This window comes from Phoenix dactylifera, chromosome 17, assembly GCF_009389715.1.
Source record: "Phoenix dactylifera cultivar Barhee BC4 chromosome 17, palm_55x_up_171113_PBpolish2nd_filt_p, whole genome shotgun sequence".
NCBI classification, from domain to species: Eukaryota; Viridiplantae; Streptophyta; class Magnoliopsida; order Arecales; family Arecaceae; genus Phoenix; species Phoenix dactylifera.
Window position 1 is genome coordinate 9,278,189 of NC_052408.1, and position 17,268 is coordinate 9,295,456.

The 17,268-nt window shown below is 37.4% G+C and overlaps 2 protein-coding genes and 1 non-coding gene across 9 annotated transcripts; 1 reads left to right on the forward strand and 2 right to left on the reverse strand.

Moving 5' to 3' along the window:
- Positions 1-3,403: 3,403 nt before the first annotated feature.
- Positions 3,404-9,826, reverse strand: LOC103706370 (zinc finger CCCH domain-containing protein 56-like). Of its 7 annotated transcripts, none has more exons than XM_026804394.2 (4): positions 8,429-9,680; positions 7,045-7,598; positions 6,762-6,851; positions 3,404-3,648 (listed from the first exon to the last, which is right to left on the reverse strand). In XM_026804394.2, the coding sequence occupies exons 1-2, from the start codon at positions 9,186-9,188 to the stop codon at positions 7,300-7,302; spliced, it is 1,059 nt and encodes a 352-aa protein (XP_026660195.2). In that variant the 5' UTR covers positions 9,189-9,680; the 3' UTR covers positions 3,404-3,648; positions 6,762-6,851; positions 7,045-7,299. The 7 variants fall into 7 exon arrangements, with proteins under 7 accessions (XP_026660195.2, XP_008788663.2, XP_017698104.2 ...); XM_008790441.3 differs by adding an exon at positions 9,687-9,826 and having other exon boundaries at positions 3,405-3,648; positions 6,762-7,598; positions 8,429-9,200; XM_017842615.3 differs by having other exon boundaries at positions 3,405-3,648; positions 6,762-7,598; positions 8,429-9,200; positions 9,677-9,774.
- Positions 9,827-12,703: 2,877 nt separating this feature from the next.
- On the reverse strand, positions 12,704-12,775 carry TRNAQ-UUG. Its single transcript has one exon. It is a non-coding gene; the product is annotated as a tRNA-Gln (tRNA).
- Positions 12,776-15,640: 2,865 nt separating this feature from the next.
- Positions 15,641-16,351, forward strand: LOC120104356 (E3 ubiquitin-protein ligase ATL15-like). Its single transcript, XM_039115279.1, has one exon. It carries the CDS (start codon positions 15,641-15,643, stop codon positions 16,349-16,351), a length of 711 nt encoding a protein of 236 aa, XP_038971207.1.
- Positions 16,352-17,268: the final 917 nt, after the last annotated feature.

Consider the following 17,268-nt stretch of genomic DNA (forward strand, 5'->3'; position numbering starts at 1 on the left):
CATCAAGGGAGATTTTGTTGGATGAGCTAAAAAGGTGTACCAGTGGCTGACCATAAGTAAGGGGAAATGATCTTTGAATTGATTGAGCATCCAGTGGATCCATAACTGTTGTGATATCACCAATCTCAACTTGAACATCTGATCCCTGACAAATTGTATACAAAATATTGCAAATAGTCTTTTGGTACTCGAAGTTCATAAAAAAGTGAAATACTTTCCTGGGTACTCAAAATAACTATTGTTTTAGTGCCTCTCTTATATGCATTACTAATTGAGTTATACTTGCCCAAGCATAATTTACACATTTTATTTATTAAAAGAAATCATGCCATTTTACAAATGATGAGGAGCATTGTTTTGTTTGTATTTATACTATATATAAAGGCAAGAGGGGAGATAAAATGCAGCTCTACTTTAAAAACAAAAGAAGAACCTCAAGAATAGGAAATCATCTTGAATAAATATTCAAGAAAGAAGAAGGGTATCTGAGATTCATCAAATGCCTCTGCATCAAAAACCTTGCCACCTCTCCCAAACACTCATCATAACCCATACAACTCGCTTCCTTTCTATGATGAACTTAAGAGGCTGGAGGGTTGGAGAGAGGACCTGGAGGCAACGGGGCAGCTCGGGTACATAGAGGCTTCGTAGCTTCTGAAGGTTGGAAAACTCCATGCCATTTCCAAAAGCCATCGTCTTCTAACCGTTGAGAAAGAAGAAAGAGAAGAACTACTATCAAAAGCTTGGCGGGAGACCGTTGGAATCGGTGGGATCCGGTAACCGTGCTGATGGATCGAGTCGAAGTCGGACGGTTTCTCCATTCCGTCTTTATTGCGATGGAACAATGGTATTGAGAAATTATTAGAAAACAAGAATTTTATTGGAACAAAGAAATGGTATTCCGAAGAATCCGAAGCCGCAAAAAATTAAAATAAATTACACTTCAACTTAAAAAAATAAAAATAAAATTATTTTTTTGAGATTTATTTTGATCCAATATTTTATTCATAACTTAATAGAATATAAATGCGACCTAAATACTAGGTCAAAAAAAATTAAAAATAATAAAAGTAAGACCTTATGTGACATAATAACCACTTAAGAACACAGGACAATTTTAATTTTTTCATATAAGATAAATGGATTCACTAACATCATTAATTTAATTGAGTATAAGTGTAGGTTTTACAAATTATTGGATCTAAGTATAATAAATATAAATTTTGTTTAAAAAATTATAATTTACTCTAGAGATGCAAACAAGTTAAGCCAATCCGTGCTAGGTAACTCAACTTGCTCAAGCCTAGCTCAAGCTGTAACTGAGTTTCATATCAAATACTGAAGTTCGGCTCGGTGAAGCTCTAGGCCATGTTTTAGTCAAGCCGTACTAGTTTTCCACTGAATGTGAACAGAGCCAACATTCAAGTGCAACCTGTTCACGGAGCTGAGCACTTAAGTGTGTTTGAGCTCGGCTCAACTTTCAGCTTAATCAAGCACAAGCGAGCAAATGAGCGAGCCAAGTAGCGAACTAACTTATGGATCTCTGAACTTATGCTTAAAAGCGCACACTCTAGCCAAGTAAGCCACCTAAACGCATGCAGGTCTTGAAGGTAAGATGTCTTATGCATGAAGTTGTTCCATAAAGAGTTTGCACTTTGTATTAGAATAGACATCGGAGAAATGCGAGTGCCAATAATTCAATGTCTATTCAATTCATGTAATGAACTAAAACTTCTATTTCCATCATCTATATATCAACCACATTTAGGTAATGGAATAAGATGTTCTGCCTTGTTTAACAATCTGATGCACACATTTTAGGTGATTAAATTACCTGACACTCTAGAAAGGACTCAAACTTTACATTGCCAAAGATGTTTAGGTGATTAAATTACCTGACACTCTAGAAAGGACTCAAACTTTACATTGCCAAAGATGTTCATCTGTTACGTAGCTTCGCTTGAATTGTTGGAGTTGAAGGACAGATAAGGCGACCTACTACTCCATTATAGTGTCTAAAAAAAAAAAACAATCGGGCTGTCAAAAGGATTTTAAATGTTAAAAACGGCGTGGTGGTGTAGTTGGCTATAGCGCAAAGGTCGATACTTCGTGCCTCTCTTGCCGCCACGATTGTTTTTTTTTTTTTGGTCAAAACGGTATTTCATTTCATATACCTCTAACGTGAGTACAACCTGCCATATCAAGTAAAAGTAAACAATACAATGGGTGTGGAATATATGCTAAGCTTGTCTAGATGACCTTCTTAGAGTGCCGGGCAACATAAAAGGCAACTTTGTCTGCTGCACTATTCGCCTCTCGATACATATGAGCTATCTGACAGAAAGTCAACTCTTGCATCAATCTGCATATGTCCCGTACAAGTAGCCATCTCCATACCTGTCCACTCTTCGGATTCAGTTAATCACCGTGGATGAGTCACCCTCGAGGAATAGGATGTCGGCAATCCAAATAAAGACAGGCCAATGTAGATAAACACGTAGTTTTTTTTTTAGTTTATTTCCATTTTCCTTCTACATACCGCAAAATGCCTCACAGGCCAATTCAGATAAATGCGTAGTTTTCTAATTCTCACTTTTTTTTACTACCATGCACTGCATGGTAGGCTAGAGAACAGGAAGATAATAAGAGAAAAACGATTACACAGTGAGGTATGGAGTACTGCGTCTCCATCTCGCAGGACTTCATGTACACCTTCACCCGAGCCGGGTAAAGCCCCAGAAATCAGTAAGTCCTCTATTATTCTTCTGGCAGTAAGACAACCATTCCTAGCCTGATTGCCTGTTTTAGAGGACATTGTTTTACCACGACCACCAGCTGAAACCTCATGTTTTGTTACCGAGGTTTTCTTTTTGCACAAGCATCATGAGTACAAGCTCAAACTCTAATAAGATGGGTCGTTTCAAAGTTCTAACTCTCAAAATATCTACGAGTACCGAGTAACCAATTAAACGACCTAAGCTAGCCAATCTCGATAACTGGATCGAAATGAATAAGAAAACAAGGGTATCTGAACTTAAAAAGGTCAAGTTAATGGAAGTTCATCTTAGGATCCTATATATCATGAATCTATTCCACCAAACCAGAAGTTTCTTCTGCGATGCCAGTTCAGGAAAGATGTGGCTGATAACCCCTAAATTCAGAAAACTGATCATAACCATGGCCGCCAAATGCCTGATCAACTGAACAAATCATTTGCTGGGAAGCATCCTTTCTCATAGCGCACCTCAAACAAAAGAGGCACAGGAGGAATTAACCACAGGCGATCAGGCTAACTAGTTTAACATGTAATAAATGCCCGTGTCCAAGTTTTCAACAAAGAAATAGCTCATTACAGGGATCATTCGACTGGTAGAGTATAAGAAGACGAAGCAGCAGCAGCATGCAACAATTCTAAACATTGATTTACCTCAAATAAACAGGAACCAGAGTTATCTGGTTCCAAACACTTGGTTTGCATCTTTAGTGACAATTGAAGAATATGAGTCATCGTTCCTTCACGATTCAAAGAAAACGGCTCAAAATAACAACATTGTTCCTTAGATACCTATCAATGTCATACTGCTAACCGGAGAGAACATATAATCCTTTTCCTTTGAATTTTCCAAGGCAACATTTGCGTATATTTTTCTGCACAGAAGGATAATTGGCAACAAGGCCATCCATCATAATTGATGCAATGTGGAAAGTGGAAGCAGGAAAAAAAAAACAAAGAAGAAGCGCATTTGCAAAGGGAACTATCCATCTAATACTGAAAGAGATGTAATGTTTAGGGCAGCAGAAGTGCCTAAGAATAATGCTCCACGCAATCTTCCAAAACAAATAGAGGCAAAGCCCAAGTAAATCAAAGTTTGGAGAAACACCAGTTATACTTCAAAAACTAATAATGCAGAATAAAGTGAATCATAATGAATCATCCTCTTCTTCACAAAGAAGCATGCAGCAGTTTGCAAATAGAAAGCTACCCGAAATATTATCATGCCTCAACATTTTCATTGCAAAGAACCACCCAAAAAGCTTGAAGAACCTGTGTTTTAGCTTCAAATGGATCTTTAGAAAGCACAGCCAACGGAAAGGTGAAAAGAACCAAGTAACCTCTTAAACCTCACCATGCAAGTGATAGCTTCCTCACTAACTGCAACTCCCTCTCTGGTTAATATAAAAGCAACTGAACTACATACAACAATGGCTCAAAGATTCATCCCCTCTTATCATATATTCAGAAAGTTGTGAAGCTAAAAAGACAACCTTAATGCACTGGTTTCAAATAACAGCTTAAGTGAGGCGCTCATGTAAAATATCGCTTACAAATGGAATCAAACTACTGTACCTAAAAACATAAGCTGATTTGTGATGCATATTTAATTATAGAAAAGTTCTATGTGAACCTCATCAGAAGGTTTTCTTTTTCTTTTTTCTTTTTAATTTGGTGTGGCGTGGGAAGGACAACAAGTAGGCACTAATTAGGCACCCTTTTTCATCCATTGGGCATGACAGAATGAGCAGTTAAACTATATCAAGAAACCTATGTAAGTGGGAAAAATCAATAACTTGTATAAATAAAAACTTTGCCTTTTGGTACAAGGCTTATCATAAACTTGAACATTGGGTTCTTTTTCTAAGGAAACATCCACCCAAGGTCCGTACCGGCACCATGCAGATATAGTGTTTGTACGTCTGGTATAAGAATCGGTTTGGCGTACTGAGACTTCATACGTCCCTTGTACCAAATCTTAGTTCAATATTGGTATGATATGGTACGTTCAGTATGGGCCAGTACTCACTAGTATGGTGAACCTTGCATCAGTCTCTAACTACCTCTAAATCATGATATTTTAAAATAAAAAAAATAATGATATATACATATTTTCGATACGAAACTACGTATTCACATAGAGAGAGATAGAAGAGATTGTGTCAAAATATTGTTGGTACCTGCAATCTGAGGTCCTGAGAGGGGTGAATTGAGCATCGACCAAACATTTTGGCATTTTTTTACACAAAATGGATGCCCCAGGGCTTAAACACGCATCATTGTGCTTGTCAGCCCAAGCCTTTTACCATTACACCAAGCAATAGCCCCTATTATTGGTCAATGTGATATATCCTTATTTTATGAAAGTACTAAATGCATAGGTCATTCTTTATCTAATTGTTTACAAATAATAGCTGAAGTTAAAAGCATTTTAAATCAGAATTTTTCAATACTGATATTTTCTACCAAATCATGTCTGACCAAAAATATAAAATCCTTGAAACTTGAACTACTTGGAGTATGGATAATATTGCTTTCCACATGTTCCTGCCAGTGGTAGAATAGAATTTTCTCATCAAACATCCTCGTAGTATTCAATAAAGAAACTTCTGCAATACTTTTTAGAATCTTTATTGGACATAATCAAACACCGGAAAAAAACACACCATGCTTGATGCATAGATAATAAAAATCGAATGATCCAGCTCAAGAACAAGCAAAAAGATTTTTATTTTTATCCTTAAATAGAGAATTCCACATGACTAGAAGGCCAAGCCTTCACATTCAGAGATTCACATGTTTTCCACAAGACCTTTGATACTCTGACACATAAATTACAATTTAAGCATGGTGTTTCATTTTATTCTACTTTGACGGAAATATGCTCCTGATAGTGCTCCATGGCATCTTACCTTTGTATAACCTTTATGCTTTCTCATCACCAAAAAAAAACCTCTTAAAAACATAATTGAAAACCACGACAACTACCAAGTCACCTCCCACAGGGAAATGCTCATAAGATGACACCAGCAAGAACACAATGACAAGAAAATCAAGTCCTTCAAGAAGTTGACTGATAGTCCTTCAAACAATGCACAAGATGGTTGTGATTGGAAAACTATTTTTAATTTTGACTATTTGGAAGTTTAAGTGCATAATTATTGTTAGACTTTCAGTTGCTTCTAATAATAAATGACTCCAGAATGAACAATACTAAAAAGATATGCACTAGTGATCTCGTAAATCTAACATTGTCCATGTGGGCATATAAATTTAGTAAATATAACCAAGTGGCTGGGATGGGACTTCTGACCTTTGCAAAACTTGTCATACTAAGTGAAATGCCACATTCATTTACCAGACATTATCAATATGAGGAAAGGTAGAAAAAAATAGCACCATCTCGAATTTTGCTTAGGAATGGAAGCACTTGAAACTATAACCGGAAAGATAACAGGATGAAGCTTTTGCTTATGAACAAGGATGTAGAACCACCAAGTTTTTTTTTACCTCTTTGAATTAAAAAAAAAAACTCCACTTCACTAAGTGTTGCATTTACAGTGGAAAATCATATTACACATAAGATGTGCTGTTAATTTATTGTCAAGAGTATTAACTGCAGTGTCTGCATGTTTCTAAAACTAATGCATTGTTCATGCCATAACCGTAACTATCATGCCTTTCCCAATCACCTAGTGTCAGATTTATCCTCATTCATCAAGCATTCCTATTTAGCACTACCCTCTGATGTTATTCCAATTTCAGCAGTTTTATTTAATTTATGTCTCAAAGCTAATAAAACAATTTTAAGCTGTCAATGCATGGAAATTGGAAGAACAATAAAACATTTATTCACCGTAAAAACACTTGGGACAATTCATTAACTAGCTTATGCATCGTCATTAGAATTATTGGAAGAACAACAAGTACACTAATGTCAATGCAGCAAGCAGCAAAGCTAGAACAGAAACCAAATCAAGCTACAAACCTTCCATAGACTCCAAAAAGCATGAAGTAGGCAAGCCTTCTTCAATTGTTCATCTTCACTTGCTGACAGAGAAACCTGATAGTGAACCAGCTGGTGATACAGACCAATTAGCTATTACATAGCAGTAAGCTCCTAATCAATCAAAGTCATCAAAGCACAAGATCTAGTAAACATATGGTTCTGCTTCTGTGAAACTACACGAGCACCATAAAGACTCAATTGGTCATTCCTCTCATGATACGGAATGACCGTAGAAAATCATAAGGCTGTGAAGAATACACACCTTCCCATCAAGCTACACAAGCTCAGGTCGTAAGAACTAGCAACTGTCTTTCTAATGGAACCTTCAGGTTATTTAAGATTCAGCTACTCAAAAAAGGCGTAGCACTTCCCTTCTATCGCTTCAGCTACAAAACCCACCAGTTTCATTGCAATTATGACATAAAGGCTAAACAACATACTAGCATAAAGTTAGTAGAGATGAACTACTTTTATTATTTTCTCATCCAGGTGTCCTGCTATATCATCACCTATGCGTCTACTCATTTTCCTCAATCCAGTCACCATATATCCTACTGATCTTGTCTGGCCCTTTCCATTTCTGAAGAGTCCTCTGACCCTGACTCAGCCCCTGCCTCTGATTGACAATGGTTGACCTCTGCGAAGGAACTCCCATATGATAAACATCTACATGAGGAACTGATGTCACAGATGCAACAGCATTGTCTGCAGGAGCCTTTGTTGATACCCCAGCCTGCTTCGAATCTGGAGCTGCTGAAGAAGCATCCCTACCTTCCATCTCCACAAGCCCCCCACCATATCTGTGAAGTTCTGCAACTAGGCATTTGCACATCAATGAGAACACAGGACTTTGACGGAAAATGTATTTAATAGTGAAGCAATAATTAGCATTATTAACACAGTAAAAATTGAAGTAACGCAAACCAAAAAAGAAGGAGAAAATTTACAGCCAGTTGGCATGCATTCCCATAGTTCCAGATTGTTTAGACAATGAAACGCTTCTTGGAGGCCTTTCTTTTATGCTAACCAGATACTATTTTTTGTAAAGAATGTGCATTGTTCTTTAAAAGGCCGCAAAGCCAGCAAGCAGTCAAAATGCACAAACCATACTGTCTTTTCATTATGGAGTTACACAATTTCAGCATAACATATATATATATATATATATATATATCATTGTTTTTCTTTTTGGTGGCCAGCAAGGCAACAGCCTAAGTAGTATTATTAATGTAATGAGAGTACAGTACAGAAATATATCCACCAATAGACATATGAACAACAGAGTTACTTGTCATGCGCATCAACAGCAGACAGAAACTACCAATACACAAAACAATGCACAGATGCAAATTAGAAAGTATATAGGCATGTATATACGAAGCACTCAAACATATATCCACCAAAGGTTGATTCTTATGATATTGTATTACGCAAGCAGTCATTCTAGTTCAAGAAAAGTCTCTCAAAATAAATCTTTGTGATGGTCCAAGATTTACAACCATAGAAACAATGGCACAAGAACCAAAATCATATCCATCTCATTTAAGGAAATATGAAGTCATACCATAGCATATCTACTTTTCATCACATTCACAGTGATTTTTGCACCAGAACTGCAATTTGAGAGTGAAATAACTACAACATACCTGCAGCCCCATGAGCAAAATGGCACTTGCTCCCAAAAGGGCAATACCCAGTCATCTCCCACTTGTTACAGATCCTAGTCTTCCAATTTGAAGGCTTCTGAGTCGACCCATTCGATCCACCACCATATCCACCACCTCCAACTGTCGGTGACAGACTAATCGCCACACTCTCCCGAGCCTTCGACTGCTCATCATGCAGAAACGTACACATATCTCCATATGGGCACCCCTCCTCAGTGTAAAACTTCTTGCAGTGCCTCCCTTTATAAGACCTCTGTCCATCCCCGCCCAAACTAGAAGAAGTCAGAATAGGTATCTGATGCTCCTCCCTTGGCTCCGCCCCCTCCTCCTGCGCGGCCACAATCTCCTGCCAATTGGGCGGGGGCTTCCGGAGCTCCTCCATTCCATGCGCAAAATTACAGTTCGTGATATAGGGGCACGTCCCGGCTCGGAACTTGCAGCAGAGCTTGGTCTTAAAGAACATTTTCCCAATCGCTCTCGACTTGCTCATCGACCCATTTCCTTCCAAAGAATCCCGTGGCTTCTTGCTCGGGGGCTGCTCGCCTCCAGCCCGGGATTTTGTCTGAGACTGGCGATCACCATAGGCCGGATTTGACGCAGTATCTGCAGAGGGTTCTCCCTTCCAACTCCGGTAGTCATCCTCGGTCGCCCATACAGCCTGATCATCGGATGCCTGAGCCCAGAGTTCAGGGCCAGTAGCCTCCGGAATGATCTCTATGGCGTTGCTGCTATAATCCATGTAAACTTATAGCTAAAATACAATAGAAACGGAGATCAGAACCCTAATTTGGCAGCACCAACGAAACCCAAATCCTAAAACGATTATAATTAAATTCGAATCTCCATCACAGCTCAGACACAATGGTCTCATTCAGGGGAAAAAAAAAACAGCGAAATGAGCTGCAAATTTCCAGACCCTAGCACGTGGAAGGAAAGAATATATCTAAAAACTCAGATTTTGAGATCAAAGGCACCACTTCTGTGAGAAGCTGAGAGAATAAAAAGGGTGAAAAAGAACCCAAGAAGAGAGGCACGGATCCAAACCCTAGAAAGCCATTTGCGGCCCGAAGAGCTCTGGATCTGTGATCAAAGTGGTGCGGTAGAGACTCGAGATCTCACCTGGGAGAGATCGGAAGCCATGGCCGAGAGAAAGAGAGTGAGAGGGAGAGAGGAGCGGATCTTATCTTCGGTTAAGGAGAGAGAGGGGGGAGGTGGCGGAGTGAGTACATGAGGTTACCTCACTGAGGAGAAGGGTTGCCATTTTTGTAATGCCCGTTTCCGTGCCACCGCGGAAGTAGAATTTAGAAAAATCCAGATAGGTCATGATTGCAATTTGGTTTTTGTTAGCTCTGCTAGATTTTCATTTCCTCCTTGCACTCGTTTGGTTCCAGTCAAAAAAATATATATTATTCATCAAAAAAATATATATATATATATTATTTAGTTAAAGTTTTAAAAAATAAAAATAATAAGATTTTTATATTTTATAAAAAAATATAAAGAATATAAAAAAATATTTTTTATCAGTTGAAAATTGAAAAAAAAAATTCAAAACTATTTTAAGCCATCAAAATTCATAAATAATATTTTTTATTAAAAATATAATAAATATTTCAAATAATTTTTTTAGAAAATAAAATATACTATTTTTTTATAGTCAACCAAACATACCAAAATCATTTTTTCAGACATTATATTTTCAAAAATTAGCTTTTCAGAAGAAAAAAAATAGTAAAAAAATTCTTTCTATGAACCATGTCTATCTAATTAGAATATTTTTGTTTCTCTTTACCCTCAAATTAAAACTAAAATTAGGGCATAAAAATAAAAATAAAAATAATAAGAAAGCTAGCCTCATATAATACCCATGCTGGAGATTCATCAGCCCTCATAAAATGTGCTAAAACTATCATTTGGTGGGATAGTCATAGCCCTCCCAAGTAATTAATATCACAAGTTTTTGCCGATATAATTACATGAGTCATTTCATAAGTAATAGGGAGATGGTATTTTATACAAACTAAATTGCAAAACCTTATGCAACCTTACTTGTTATGCATTTTGACTCGTTCATCACTTTTATTTGTTTGGCTCCTGAGAATGAAAAGTATTGGAATGAGAAAGAGAATGGAAGGCAATCGTGATTTCCATTTACTTATTTGGATGTGAAATGAGGAAATACGAGAAAAGGAACAATAATTCATTTTTAATATTTAATTCAACTAGTTATATATTAGAATATAATTATTTTTAGGCATATCATTAGTATATTTTCTATTTTTATATTTTTTTAATTATTTCTACATTTATATTTTATACCTTAAATCAATATTTTTATGCTGTGAGATTTTTGGCTTTCGCGATAGAGTGGAGTTTTTTGTCATTAAAAATGAAGATTTTGGGTTAGAATGTGAGGGTCCCAGGCCTAGTTCTAAAATAAAATTAAAAAAAGAGGGGAGGGATGGGGGATAAATATTTTTATTAATATTTTAAGATTTTATTTAATATTTTTAATTTTATATTATTTATTTTTTAATAACTTAATTTATTAATTAATAATATTTAATAAATTGTATTTTTCCACCTTTAACATGAATTGCACACCGACCATTTGCCATACATAATAAACTTCTAAAAAATAGTTGATATAACATTAAAATACATTCTAATCAATATTTTCATTTTGTAATAAAATAATATTTTGAATTATATATTTAATAAACTATAATTGTTATTAATTAGTTCATTACTAAAAATAACTATAATTTCCATTTTTATGGGAATGACAATTCCTTACATGTATAAGTAGAAACCCCATTTTTTTGAATGAAGAAATCATGATGTTAAAAGAAATTTTGATTCCATTCTTTATTGGTATATCAAATATTAGAATGAGTCCAGAGTTGAAATTCCCATTCAATTCAAATGGTCATTCCAATGAACCAACACTAGTATTACATCTTGCCTAGTGGGATAAGGTTATATCCCTCAAACAGCCAACTTTAGAGCCATATCGGTATTTTCCATGACACTTGGAGGTGCATGCAATGAAAAATCCTTGTGGATAACCTCCTGTCAATGAGTTGGGATTCAACACATGCTAAGTAATGATTAAGTGAGAAGAAGATAACTATTTTTTTTATAGATTTTTTAAAAAATAGCAGCTCACTATATATATGCTCATGCTATTAGGGCTGAAAATAGGTTCGGACTCGAACGATTTCGAATCGAGCTTCGAGCTAGGCCCAAAAGAGTTCAAACCTGCTTTAGGCTTAAATACAGAGCCCATTTATTTTTCGGGCCAGGCTCAAGTATGTCATTGGCCCGGCTCATGCTCGAGCCCATACAAAGCCTAAATTCAGACCTAAATTCAAGCTCAAATTAATTTATTTTTGCATGTTGTTATTTAGAAGGATAATAAAAAAGTAAAGGACATATTAAAATGGGTTTAGCTGAGACTAATGCATCATATATCATTTACTTGTGTTATAAGAGAAAGCCCAACTTTTAGCTAGGACATTTACTTGTGAAATAATATTATGAAATTTTAAACTTTAATCGGCTTCGAGCAATATCTATTTTTGGCCCAAACGGATAATTCAAGCCGGCCTAAGTGGATTCAGGCCAGGCTTGAGTCTTGGCTCGAGCATAGATTATTCAAAAAATTTTGAGCCTTAGTCCAACCCAAAGCTCGAAAAAAAACCCCAGCCCAACCCACTTGGAGCCTTACATGCTATCCTTTAGTTTATGGATTCAACCTTGATATTCCATAGTCGGAATATTACCAGAAACAAAGAGTATTAAAAATGTATCATATATCATTTACTTGTGTTATAGAAGGGAGCCCAATTTTTAACCAGCTTATTTACTTATGAAGTAATATTATGAATTTTTAAACTTCAATCAATATCTATTTTTAGCCCAAATGGATAATTCAGGCTAGCCTAATTGGATTTAGGTCGGGCTCGGATTTGAGCATGGGCGTAGATTATCCAACAAAATTTGGAGTCTTACATGCTATCCTGTAGTTTATGGATTCAACCTTGATATCCCACGGGCCGAGAATTGCGAGGAATAAAGAATATTAGATTTCAATTGTACGGTAGAAAAGGTGTGACGAAATATATTACCGGGAACGAAGGGAATTAAATTCCAATTGCACGGTAAAAAAGGTATGACAAAATATATAATAATACATTACAGCAATAAAAGAAAAGCTTTATAATAAAAAACAATAAATTGTAGTAACTTTGAAGGTCCCACCGAGAGTCGAACTCGGGCTATTGGATTCAAAGTCCAATGTCCTGACCACTAGACCATGGAACCCATATGAACCAGAAGGTATAGTGAAATTTCTGAAGACCTAACGATAAAATTCACCTTTTTTTTTATTTAATAGATTAGAGAAATCAGTTCATATGAGTACATCCAAAAGAGTTAGAAATATAACATCTCAAAAGAAAGGTTGCATGATCGTACACTCTGCCCACAATACATCATCAGAGTGTTATATTAGCAAAGAATGCAACCCAATCCACAGCTCTATTGCCCTCATAGTAGATATGACTGACCCAAGGACAACCTCTAGATCCAACCAATCACATAGCCAAGTCACCCTTCAGATGGATGAAATCAACTTTTAAGCAAAGTGTCTCATAGCTAATGCCTGCCCAAGCAGCCCTCAACTTAGCTCCAAGGATGATGGTGTCATGAATCTGATTCCCTCCACCAATAATGAGTCGAGAATTAGGGCTTCTAATCATAAATTTGATGCCTCCTCTATTATCACTTTTAAGCACACAACTATTGATGTTAACCTTGAGGAAGCCTGGAGATTGGGCTCCTAAGTGATGAAAGTCATTTTGATCGCTGTATGAGCTGAGGTGGAGTCCCAAATGTCCTAAGCTGTCACAAACTCTCTAATGAAAGGTGAGTGGATAACTTCTGTTGCTTAGATAATGACCCTCTCTAATATGAATTTCGGTGGTTGATTATATTGTTCTAAAAAACTCAGACGTTCCTAGCAAACCAAATATGGTAGGCCAAATATGCAATTATAATACCCTGGGGTCTAATAGATGGTCTACTCATGCAATCCCTTAGGTAAGTAAGGAAGGTCCCAACTAGTATTCATGATTGGAGGAAAACCAAGGAGGTATGAAGGAGTCCCCACAGCAGATTCTCTTCAATTGGCGTGGCATTGGGTCGATTGAAAGATATGCTAAAAAATGCACTGTGCCATAATACCTTCTTTATTTGCAACTACGATAACAACGCACAAGGTGATCAAATATCTCATTGATAGTCTGGTTCGAGTCAGTATTGCATTTGTAACCCTATTGCCAAATTAATGGAGCTAAAAATAATTACACAGCGTAAAGATTTTTTTATTTATAGAGGCATAAACCATCTTAGATTCTTTTCAAGGCCTTTTTTTTGGTGAAAATTGCTTTAAGGCCAATGTCAACTTGGATCTCTATTAGAAATTTTCGTATTTGCAGCCTTTAGATTATTAAGAATAGTGTCATAGTTTAAGGTTCCTCGGGTATTGCTTATTCAAGTGGGTAAAGGGATCAAGCTTGAGCTTGTGTTATTGGGCTTAGGCTAAACTTGAACACGCCTAGTCAAAGTTAAGCTGCACTAGGCAAAAAATCAACGAGAATTAAACTCACCATGTTTGCAATTTTATATTATTTTGGAAAAAAAATAAAAGAGGTTATATATTACGGGCTTCATCATAGTGACCTAATTCATCAAAAGAGGAGCAAATTATAAATTGTTCTAAATAAAACCAGTTCATAATACAATTCAAGATAACACAAAAATTCAAGCAAATCTGAAATGTTATATAAAATTTTGATCAATATATTCCTAGATATCATAGATTATTTCATGAAGCTCCCTTTGGCTCTTAAAAATGCTTGTGCATTATTCCTCTCCCCTATGTGTTGCTAAAACTATATAAACCCATTGACATTTATTTTATCAAATCAAAAATAGAATTTAATAATATTGGAAATGTGGGCATTAATGAGTCCGGCAATTATATATTACATGATTAAAGGCATAACTCTTCGAAAAACACTAGCGTCCACTTTTAACAGAGAACCGGTTGAAACCAGGCAATGACCAAAAGAGTACCCAATAACTAGTAAACAAATTTACAAGCAAATTGAAGTGAAACCTTGAGGCTGCAGGTAGCTATACAATTCTCGATGAATCATAAAGATAGATAGCTGTCAAACATTAATTCAAAATCGATGCACCATGCAAAATGCGATGTATATATCATGTTTTGTTTGATAGCTATTCATTTTTATAAGTAGATGATGTAGCATTCATCAAAACTGAACAACTCTGTCTTCGATGCAAAACGCATACCGTAGAACTGAACCCATGTTACAAAGCGTTAGCTAAATCCATAAGGGCTCGTTTGGTTCGCGGAAAAAAAGGGGAAAAAGTATGGTCAACGGGAAAGTAATAAGATGCCTTTTATTTGGTTGGAGTTTTCAAAGAAGAGAGATGGAAAAGTTGTATTTCCATGCAAATATGATTCCCACATTTCATGGAAAAATCTTTTCCATGAGAAACATGCGAAAGTTACTTTTTCATGAGGCGGAAATTACTCCATTTTTATTTTTTTCCAAAAAGACTCTTCAGCATTAAAGAGACATTAAAGATTTAATTTTTATTAAGGGTATAATATAAATTACACAACTTTTTCGAAAAAGTGGATGGTAAATTAAACATAAGCACTTTGAAAATCTGTCACTTTTTCATGTTTAACCAAATATACCAAAAGTATATTTTCAAGCATTCTATTTTTAGAAAATTTTTTTTCCGAAAACTATATTTTTAGAAGGAAAAATACTTTTCGCAAACCAAACTCGACAGATTAGGAAGAAAAACCAAAATAAACTCCAACGGCTGCTTGGTATAAAGCAGAGACATCTCCAGCGTCTCCCAACGGCGCCATACCCGCATCAAGCCTTCACGTCCCCCGTCACACCATCATCATTTACGGTACCAACTGCGAATTGAGAAGCTTCCCAATAAACCAAAAAAGAAAAAAAAAAAACACGAACAAATTAACAGCGAAGGTCCACCACACCAAGAATCCAAAACCGAAAGAAAAAGAAAAAGAAAACCCCAAAGCCCCATGCAACGCGAATCCCCCCGACCTAGCCGGCAATGGCTTCGCCACCAGCTCCGGCGACGACTCCGGACGCCATGGTATTATTCCCGGACTACCTCGTCGGCGACGCCGCAACGCCGCCGTCGCAGCCCTGCCAGGTCGCCGACAGGCTGGCGGCGGCCTTCCAAGGCGGCGCACCCCCGCCGGCGACCAGCGACGCCCTCCCCTTCCCAGGCATCATTATCCTCGTCTTTATTTTCGTTTACTTCTCCTTCTACTTGTTCCGCGACGACCTCCGCCGTCACTTCGCCGGCACCCCCCTCGCCGTCCTCTTCGGCGGCGGCGGCGGCGAGTCGGGGCGGCGTCGGCGGGGGGAGGAGGCGGGGCTGGACCCAGCGGTGCTGGCTTCGTTAATCCCGGTGGCTCCGTACGCCGCCGTGAGGGGTGTGACGGAGGGGAAGGGCGGGGCGGAGTGCGCGGTGTGCCTGGCGGAGTTCGCCGGCGGCGACGACGTGAGGGTGCTCACCGTGTGCTGCCACGCGTTCCACCCGGCGTGTATCGACCCGTGGCTCGCGGAGCACGCCACGTGCCCGGTGTGCCGGTCGGACCTGGAGGCGGTGCCGGACGAGGCAGCTCTCCGGGCGGTGATGGAGGCCGCCGGCGATAGCCACATCATCAACATCAGCGAAAAGGGGGAGGGGGAATCCGGGAGGCCGCACGTGGTCGGACGGTCGAGGGACGGGGAGGACGAAGCGACGAGGAGGTGACCGGGGTTGGAAATTTTTTACGAATTTAAAATATTTTTTTATACATTAGATTTTGTTCGCAGTGTATATATGATTTGAATTTTCTCATCGCCGCCGGTATTGCCGTGAATTGGTATGGTCTCACGGGGAGATGGGAATTCTTCCCCTTTCTTTTTATTTTTGTTGTTGGTTTTGTTGACGGAGGAGGGAGTGGGTTGAAGACTTCCGCAGCATAGTATCTTGGAGAGGCACATTTGTTCAAAAAAAAAATCATATATTATATTACACATTGTTCAAAAAAAATCATGCATTAGACGTGCCAATGAGGCTAGCACAATGCACTGAAAAGAAAGAAAGAAAGAGCACAAAGTTGTATCCAATTATCGATTATTTGTTATTACCCATTTATCTGAAATATGTGCCCATAAATAAACAAAAGAAAATATGCACAAGAAAGATTGAATCATGTAGCAGACAATTGCTTAAACCGATGATGCAACCAGGCAAGAAAATTAACCAATCATAGTTTTAGCAATATTTATCCTCTAATTAGTAAAAAATTCATAACTATGAAAAACTAAAGTTGCAAATGGGTCAAGTCGAACAGTGATCCGATCTGCATCTGACCCAATTGAAGACCCTTGGATCGAGTTTAAAAATTAGCTCCAATCTAAATTCCAAGTCAAGTCCAAGTCTTGTACCTTTTTAGGTTGGCCTAAACCAGCCTATATATCATCTCGATCTAATTTGGTTAAAAAAAAAAGAGTCTGACCTGATCAGAACTTGATCCGACATAGATTAAGAATCTAAATTATATAAACTTCATTTTTCTTCACTCTAAGTATCTTTCCAGTTTATTAAATAAACTCTCATTTAAATTAATTCCTCTTTTTTGTCTCAATAAGTACATCTCCTTTTATTCATTTTCACTTAAATTG